This window comes from Pseudopipra pipra, chromosome 20 (genome assembly GCF_036250125.1).
Source record: "Pseudopipra pipra isolate bDixPip1 chromosome 20, bDixPip1.hap1, whole genome shotgun sequence".
Lineage (NCBI taxonomy): Eukaryota > Metazoa > Chordata > Aves > Passeriformes > Pipridae > Pseudopipra > Pseudopipra pipra.
Window position 1 is genome coordinate 5,172,569 of NC_087568.1, and position 8,638 is coordinate 5,181,206.

The window sequence follows — 8,638 nt, forward strand, 5'->3', positions numbered from 1 at the left end:
GATTGCACTTTGCATCCCCAGCTGGGTCCCAAGCCATCACGTCCCCATACAGTAACAACTGCACTGGCTTCTGTCACTTGCTGAAACTCTTCCATCCTCCCAACTCTTAGAAATCCTGCCAGGCTTCCGCCTGCTTGTACCGAGCACTAACACCCCCCTGCTGGGAAATCCGGGAGGTGGCAGCAAGAAGAGACTTGGGAAGCAGCAAGTGGGAGCTGAGCTCAACAGGAGGGCAGAGGCTTACAGCCCACGTCCAGCTGGGTGCTGTCGAAGGTGACACCGGCCTCGCTGAGAGCCTCGCAGATGAACTGCCCCGCGTCCTCCTCCCGCACCTCCTGCAGCCTCAGGATGGCACGCTGGGTGCCGGCTGGGAACGTCGCCATCGCCTGCTCACCTGCCCAGAGACCACCACATCAGCACCCCGAGTGCCCCTGTGGGTCCCTCCCAGTGCCGGGCCAGGGGATCCCAGTGCGAGGAGGGGATCTGCTCCCCAGCTCCCCCCAATCTCACCTTTGTACCACACTATGTGGGGTGGGGGTGCCCCTGAAACCCAGCACTCCAGGGTCACGTCTTCTCCCACTAGCACCTTCAGGCTGGGTGTCACTGCCAGGATGGCGGGAGGCTCTGTGCCACGGGGAGAGATGGCTTCGGTCTCCAGCCATGGAGCCCTGGGACACCCTCCATCACACACAGCCCCCTTCCAGCTGTGCTGCTCCCCAACACCCTCCATCACACACAGCCCCATTCCAGCTGTGCTGCTCCCCAACACCCTCCATCACACACAGCCCCATCCCCAGTGTGCTGCCCCCAACACCCTCCATCACACACAGCCCCATTCCAGCTGTGCTGCCCCCAACACCTCCATCACACACAGCCCCATTCCAGCTGTGCTGCTCCCCAACACCTCCATCACACACAGCCCCATTCCTGGTGTGCTGCCCCCAACACCCTCCATCACACACAGCCCCATTCCTGGTGTGCTGCCCCCAACACCCTCCATCACACACAGCCCCATTCCTGGTGTGCTGCCCCCAACACTCTCCATCACACAGAGCCCCATCCCCAGTGTGCTGCTGGCCACCAGGGAGCAGGTACCAGTGAACTCCAGGGTGATGACTTGCTCATCCCAGCCCAGTGTGCTGCCAGCATAGCAGCTGTAATTCCCTGCATCCTCTGGGACAGCAGCCTTGATGTGCAGGGTACCCTCAGCATCCCTAAAAACCCTGTGGCAAACAGGGAGACAGAGGGAGAAATGAGCCCTGTGAAAGCAGAGATGATGGAAGATGTGTTGATATAAATGAGTGGGCTTCAGGCCATCCTGCACACATGGCAAGTACTGGGCATGTGATGGATGTGGGTCAGCACTTAGAGCCAGCTCTGTCAGCTGCTGCAGGGAAGGACTTTGCTTTGAACCAGGAAAAAGCACTGAGAATTGGGCTTTTTCATCTCCTGAATCAAAAAGCCTTCCCACAGCCTGACACAGGCAGGAGGTGGAAGGCAAAAGCAGAAGAAATTAAGAGGAACTACAAGGAATGTTTTGAAACTTGAGCACACACCGTGTGTGCAAAGCACTGTGAGTCCCCTTGGTGGGGACAGCGACCTGGATAAGGCAGGACAGCTTAAAAATAAATATATGAAGTTAAGGCCAGCAGCATGCCAAGCATCTCAGGTGCGTGGGATACTGCAATGCCTCCCTCTCTCTGGAGCTATGGCAGCCCCAAGCCACTCTACCTCAGCCCATCCATCCCTGGAAGGGAAGCATCATCCCCACGGGACAGGGAGGATGGAGGCACCCAGGTCCCCACAGGTTACCTCTTGTCCTGCTCCAGTGCCCAGCCCCAGCGCTTCCAGGTGGTGTGGGGTGGGGGGTGGCCCCCGGCCGTGCAGTTCAGATGCAGCTCCTGGCCCCTCCTGAAACGCTGGGGGCTGGGGCCCACCTTCACCCACGGCGCCTCTGCACGGGGTGGGAGCAGGGCTCAGCCCCTGGGTGCCATTCACTACCCACCCATGGGGCAAAATATCACCTGGGCCAGCGTCCCACAGGGGGCAAAGCCTACCCTGGATGAAGAGCCAGAGGGAGGCGGTGGCAGTGCCGTGGGCATTGCGTGCCACGCACTCGTACAGGCCCCCGTCCCTCGGCCGCACGCGGCTGATCTCCAGAGAGCGGTTCTGCAGCAGCCGGGTCCGGCCATCCCCTGGCTGAGCCGACTTCCCATCCCAGCTCCACGTCAGGTTGTAGGGCACATCCCCCAGAACCAGGCAGGACATGACCACGTCTTGGCCCGGCGAAGCCGTGATGTTGTCTGGGGCGATGAGACGCGGTGGCGGCTCTGCAAACACAGGACACCAGGGTGAAAGGAGCCTGTGCCCAGCCACAGACACAGAGAGGGCACCAAGGCTTGGCACAAGCAGCCCCCACCTGACACAGAGACGTAGGCACGAGCCCGTGTCACCCCGATCTTGCTTGTGGCCGTGCACTCGTAAAACCCTTCATCGTTCTTGGACACTGCAGGGATCAGCCAGCTGATGTTCCCTGAATGCCTACAAAAAGGGAGAGGTGAAAAGGTGGGTCACCCCCATACTTTGGGACTGCCATGCCACCATCCCAATCCTAATCCATCTGAGTCAGGCAAAGGGGCACACCCACACTGCCTGCAGACATGTTCCTTGGAATTTTCCTTTTGAGATGCTCAGAGCTTGCAGGCAGTGCAGAGCATCCCCCTGGCCCACACAGCTCAGGGGCTGTTCCTGCCCACATGGGTCCCTCATGGAGCCATTCCAAATGCTCACCTGAAGAGCTGCTCTTCCCTGAGCTGCGCCCTGCCTCGGCTGAGCTTCAGGCGGAAAGGGATCTCACTCCGTGCAGAGCAGGAGATCAGCTGTGGCTCACGGTTGTAAGCCTGGATCTTGCTGGAGATGTCCACTTTGGGCAGACCTGGAAGCGTTTGGGGATATGCAGACATGTAACACCCCTCAGGAGCTCACTGGGAGCTGCCCTGGGAAGCAGAATAAAAAATACCCAGGGAGAAATCAAAGCAGAGGCAGTGTTGGAACCTCTGGTCCCCGCTCAGCACCTGTGGGGAGCGTGTGTTCCACTCACCAGGGACCACACTGGTGTAGGTGACCCCAGAGAGGCGGTGCAGGGGGTGGCCCTGGGCGTCTTCACCCTTCACCTTCAGCAGAAAGTCACCTGGGGGGACACAAAGAGGTGAACCCACCCAGAGCTGCCCCGAGGAGGAGTTGGAGAGGGGCCACATGGGCAGTGAGAGCAGGGCATGGCCAGAGGTGTTGAAGAGCTCGATCTCCTGCAGGCGCCCAGGCGGCCTCAGACCGGTGCAGTTCACCACCACGGAGATGGGCAGACCTGGAAAGCAGGGAGGGGAAAAAGCAACCAACCACACTCCTGGTTGCAAGATGCCCAGGTGCAGCACCCAGCCCCCTGGGCAGCACCAGCCTCACCCTGCACCGGCTGCTCTCCAGGCTGGCTGGCGTCAAATTCCGGCTGGGAGGAGAAGCTGGCTTGGAAATTAATGTTGCTGATGCCCGTGATCCTCAGTGAGTGGCGGCCACTGCTCCGGGTCTGGAAGCAGATTGAGAGGCACGTGCTGAGGGCAGGGAAAGGGAGAGGTGATGGGAAGGGAGGAGGTGGCAGCCAGCCCCTTCCAGCCTGCTCACACGTCCTCTGCCTGTCTGGAGATGGACAGGGAAAGCTGACACCTGGGAAAGTCTGGCCAGCTAAATATCCATCAGGGAAGGGCAGAGGATGTGCAGGGTCTGCCACCAGCCTACCGTGACCAACCACGTCCCTGGCTCATAGGGCTCCACAGCCACCACCATGGCTGAGTTGGGGATGCTGAGAAGTTCCTTCAGACCTTGGCCTGTCTCCAGGACCTTTCCTGCAACAGTAAGGGAACCTCTGGGTTGGGCAACCCAAATCCATCCCCTGGTCCCTGCAGCAGCCAGGAGCCCCCTCCCTAGGGGCTCAGGGTAGTGCAGAGCCCACCACAGCTCACAGCCAGGACAGCAGGGAAAACCCTCTTAAAGCCAAAGGCAAAGCCATCCCTGGAGGAGATGTTGTAAACAACAATCCCTTGCTGTTCACTGAGGGATTTTTGAGTTTTCAGGGCAGGGTTTGATGAACCCCTTTCTGCTTGTCTTGACCTGAGGTCTCTCTGGAAGGCAAAGCATCACCCCCTGTCATCACTTTCCCCTGTGCTCCTACCTGCTGGATCCCAGACCTTGATTCCTGGGGCAGGGCCGCTCAGGGAGATGGTGACCTCCCTCAGGCTGGGGTCAAAGGGGACAGGCCACGTGTGCTCCCCGCCGTCCTCATGGTCCGTGGACAACAGGTGGACCTTGGAAGCCTGGATGGCCTCCTCCACCCACTTCAACACCTGGAGGCACGTGGGGGAGAATTAACCTGGATCCCCCCTCACTGACAGGCATGGCCATTTCAGAGTCATGTCGGGAGCAGGGCTGTGTTGCACCAGGTCACAGTCTCAGGCACAGCTGCAAAACAGCACCCAGGCAAGGGAGCAGCCCCTGTGGGGTCCATCTGGTGCCAGCACAAGGGGGCTCAGGGACAGGTGAGCTGGAGGTACTGGCTCTGGTTGAGCCCCCCTTGTAATTTGGTGTAGTTGTTATTGCCAGGAGTGCCACAGCTTCAGCCTCAGCCCCAGGCAGACACTTTCCTTCCTCAGGGGCTGGAAGATCAGTTCATCCCAAGGATTCCACAGGCAGCCTTCTCCAGCCCCCACCCCAGCTTCAGACTAAAGTGGTGCTCCCAGAGAAATCTGGAGGTGCCTTGGGCACAAAGATTCACCACAGGCAGAACACAAGAGTTCAGCTAGCTGGGCTGGACTATACGCCCTTCAGCCACTCCGTGTGGGAGCAGGGATCCCCACTCACCTCTGTCACCTGTTGCTTGTCCAGGTGGAAGATCTGCCCGGAGCTGGTGGCAGCGATGCGCTCGTACACGCGGTACCCGGGGTGGCTCCTGTCCCCGCAGTCCCCCGTCAGCACGAACACCACCTGCCACAGCAACGGTCCCTGTGGCATCCCTCACAACCACCAGCCCAGGGAGGGGACACACCAGCATCCCAGTACATTGAGTCACCCAGGGAATGCAAAATCCCCCTCACTGCCAGGCGGCACAGCGGGGCTTGTCACTGTGTTTCACTGATGCGCTGCTGCAGTGTCTCCCCAAGCTGGAGCCTGGTGGGCAGCACCTCTCACCTGGGTCTGCTTGTGCTGCAGCAGCCTCAGCAGCTCCTCCTGCTGCTCGTAGTCCTTAGCCCGAGCGTCGGAGAAGACGTAGACAAAGGAGCCGGGATGTGAGATCTCCACAGCCAGCCTGATGGCTCCCACGCTCATCTCCGGGCAATCCCCTCCACCCTGTGGCACACAAGGGACGTGGCACAGCCACCCAGTGCTCAGTCCTTCCCTGCTGGGCTCCTGGCAGGATCCCACCCAACGTCTGCTCACGGGAGGAACTACACCAGTTCGCTGGAGTCAGCCCAAAGCAGCGTGATGGAACTGCAGGGACACGCAGGATTACATGGACCCATCCCTCTCTCAGCATCAGTGGTGTTTAAACCACCAGCTGGGGGATCCAGGCTCACAGAAGCCACTGGTTTCCCACAAAGACCTTTATCAGGAACATTTGTGCCCACCCAGCCCCTCACCTGCCCTGGCAGCAGAACCAGCCACCCCAGGGAAGTGCAGGGGCACAGTAAGGACCAGCTCCCACTTCCCCAGGGCTTGGCACTCCAAAGGGCTGGGAAACCACTTGCAGCCACAGTGTTACACCTCCTGCCAAAACAGCTGCAACTGAAGGGAAAAGCCACAGGGATTTAGCAATGCACAGGAGGCAGAGCAGGAATGGGGATGGATAAAGCAGGATTAAACTTCTGGGGAGAATTTCATCTGGCAGAAAACAGAGGAAATCACTTTAAAAAATATTTAAAAATTCATTTTTCAAGCAGTGCTTCTAAGAGAATAGATTTTTTGCTTCCACAGAGAGTCTGTGCAAACTCTCCTGGGGAGACCATCTCCCTTCGGGACAAGAGCTGTAAACTGGGAATGCAAGACCCTGGGGAACAGCACTGGTGTTACCCACACTCTCTGCTTCCACCCCAGTGTGAGCAGCCCCCTGGCAGCCTGGCTCAGCCCTGAGACCCCACCACTCTCCCCAGGGGATGCAGAGATTGCTCCTGGAACCCACCACCATGAAAAGCCAGGCTCCCCACCAAGTGCCACGAGCCAGAGCCAGGCCTGGCACAGCCATGGGGCTGATGATGCCTACCTGGACATGGAGCTCCCGCAGGCGCTGCTGGAAGAGCTGGGGGTCCGTGGTGAGGGTGGCGGGTCCCACCTCTGCAAACACACCAACACCACCCTCAGCACCAGCCTCCTCCTGTGCCACCTGCACTGCCAGTGCTCCCGGGCACCCACCCCGGCTCAAACACTTGTGAGACTCAGGGTTCAGCATCTACCCTGGCTTGGCACCAGGTGAGAAATGGATTTGGGCAGACCAGCCACGTGCCCGTACTGTGACCATTTGGGTGGACCATTCCCGTGCCTGGGAATTTCTCCCAACACAACAGGTGATCCCAGCAAGGGTGAGCTGCAAACCCAGCACCCTTTTCTGCTGAGGGAGGCTCCCAGAAAAACAATGCAGAAACCCATTCACGGCCTCTGCCTCCTTCCTTGTCTGGCTCCAGTGGTTTTCATTCAGTCCAGTGTTTCTGCTGAAAATAAAGCCTGGGTTCTGCTCTCCTTGTAGGAGGTTGGGGCTCTTTTGATGAACAGTTGTTCTTTTATGGGTGTGCACAAAAAGCCCAAGGCAAAGACAGGGACAGAAAGAAATTATTCTGGTGGGGCAGTGAATTGCCAAAACCTCTCAGGGAGTGGTGCTTTTATTGACATGCCCTGGAAGCATATCATGGACTTGTACAGAAATACCCCCACCACAATTAGACCAGGGAGATTGGAATAGGATGGAAGTTGGAAGAGCAACCCACCAGTGGGTGCCAGCATCCCTGGGAATACTGCAGTGGAAACAGCTCACCCTGTGTCCAGAGAGTGACATGGGAACAGAAGCCCTAGCCCAGCTCCACGCCCTCGACCTGCAGCTCATCTTGTACTGCCACCCCCACCACAGCAACCACCAAGGCATTAAAAACACAGAGAAGGGATCATACAAGCACTTGGGAAGTGCACACTTCAGCCCCAAACCCAGCCAGAGCCACACCCCAGCTCCCCACAGCCCCATCCCCAGCAGGACACGTGTCCTCACCCTGTCCCAGACGTACCTGGGTCATGGAAGGGGACCAGAGCGTAGTTGCTGATGGGCTTCGTGCTCCTGCTGAGCGTCCGCTCCAGGATGCGGGAGGCTCCGTCCATCACCTGCACCAGGTCGTCGTACATGGAGCCAGTGACATCAAAGACGAAGGCAAGAGTGGCCCACCCTGTGCTGGGGGGGCTCTCAGCAAGACTGGGGGTCAGCAGCAGCCAGAGACCCACGAACACCCCTCCGTGGGGTGGCATTGTGGGGGAGACCCTCAGGTGCCAGGGACACCCCTTCAGTCCTTGTCCGGGTCCTTCCCACAGACCCCCCCGGGCACTTTCCCCGCACTGGGGAGGGACACGGCGTGGAAGGGGCCACACGCGGCGGGGACGGAGCCGGGACCCCGGTCAGGGAACGCCCAGCCGCCCGCAGCTGCGGACCTGCTCCTCCAGCGTTCAACTTCTGGGAGGGAGGAGGGTGGGAGGGAGGAAAAACCGGACTTTTGGAGCCAGCGACGCGGCAGGGAGGTGGGTGGGAGCTGGAGGATGTCAGGATGGGGATGCAGGGATTGGGAAGCGGATCCTACAGCCCATAGGATTGTCAGAAACACTGGCCAGGCCCCCTGACCCCCCCACCCCGGCTCAGAGAGACCCCGCTCTGCCGGGGGAGCCGAGGGTTAGGGCAGGACATGGGGGCTGGCAGCTGAGCACCTGTGGGGAAACCCTGCCAAACCCCCAGCAGGGAGGAAGAGACAGCTGCGAAAGGGACCCCAAGGAAGCAAATTCCCCCTCTGCGAGGCAAAGGGCCCCCCTGGAATGGGGGTCCGCAACGCGGCTGGGGGGTCAAGGGACTCTGGAGGGGCTCACCAGCGCAGCTGCCCCAGGAACAGGGAGCAAACAGCCACTCAAAGTACAGACAAAGCCGGAGCCAGGACATGGGCTGGGACAGGCAGCCTTGGCCGGGACAGGCAGCCCTTGGCCGGGAGCGCTGGCTGAGCGTGCAGAGAGTTTCCTGGCTCCCCTCGAAGTGGAGTGCTGAGCTCATGGCTGCTCTGCTCTTGCTCAACTCCCCCGCAGCGGGACCCAGGGAGCAGCCACAGCCAAGAGCCGGCTCCAGGTGAGGCTGTGCACCGAGGGCTGAGCACCTCCTGCACCCCAAGCACCTCACCAGCACCAGCTCTGCTCCCCCCAGACACAGGGGCTGGGGGACGTCGGGGGTTCCCCATCTCATGACCCCCACACAGGACAGTGGGACTATCCAGTGCATCCCTCTGCCCCATGAGTCCCTGCAGACTCGGGCTCAGCCCAGCCTCATGGTGGGCAAGGATGCCCTTTGGCAGCAGGGCAGATG

The 8,638-nt window shown here is 59.9% G+C and overlaps 1 protein-coding gene across 1 annotated transcript in view; it reads right to left on the reverse strand.

The window, feature by feature from the left end:
• HMCN2 (hemicentin 2) overlaps positions 1 to 7,742 on the reverse strand; it is a 35,162-nt gene extending 27,420 nt beyond the window's left edge. The window contains exons 1-15 of the mRNA XM_064676889.1: positions 7,314 to 7,742; positions 6,305 to 6,375; positions 5,236 to 5,394; positions 4,909 to 5,031; positions 4,223 to 4,394; positions 3,790 to 3,896; positions 3,460 to 3,580; positions 3,101 to 3,364; positions 2,791 to 2,935; positions 2,420 to 2,541; positions 2,058 to 2,330; positions 1,813 to 1,954; positions 1,096 to 1,223; positions 511 to 624; positions 245 to 394 (exon numbers count right to left, since the gene is read on the reverse strand). Of these exons, the coding sequence (XP_064532959.1) occupies positions 245 to 394; positions 511 to 624; positions 1,096 to 1,223; positions 1,813 to 1,954; positions 2,058 to 2,330; positions 2,420 to 2,541; positions 2,791 to 2,935; positions 3,101 to 3,364; positions 3,460 to 3,580; positions 3,790 to 3,896; positions 4,223 to 4,394; positions 4,909 to 5,031; positions 5,236 to 5,394; positions 6,305 to 6,375; positions 7,314 to 7,548 (2,326 nt within the window). The 5' untranslated portion in view covers positions 7,549 to 7,742. The remainder of the gene's footprint in view (positions 1 to 244; positions 395 to 510; positions 625 to 1,095; positions 1,224 to 1,812; positions 1,955 to 2,057; positions 2,331 to 2,419; positions 2,542 to 2,790; positions 2,936 to 3,100; positions 3,365 to 3,459; positions 3,581 to 3,789; positions 3,897 to 4,222; positions 4,395 to 4,908; positions 5,032 to 5,235; positions 5,395 to 6,304; positions 6,376 to 7,313) is intronic.
• Positions 7,743 to 8,638: the final 896 nt, after the last annotated feature.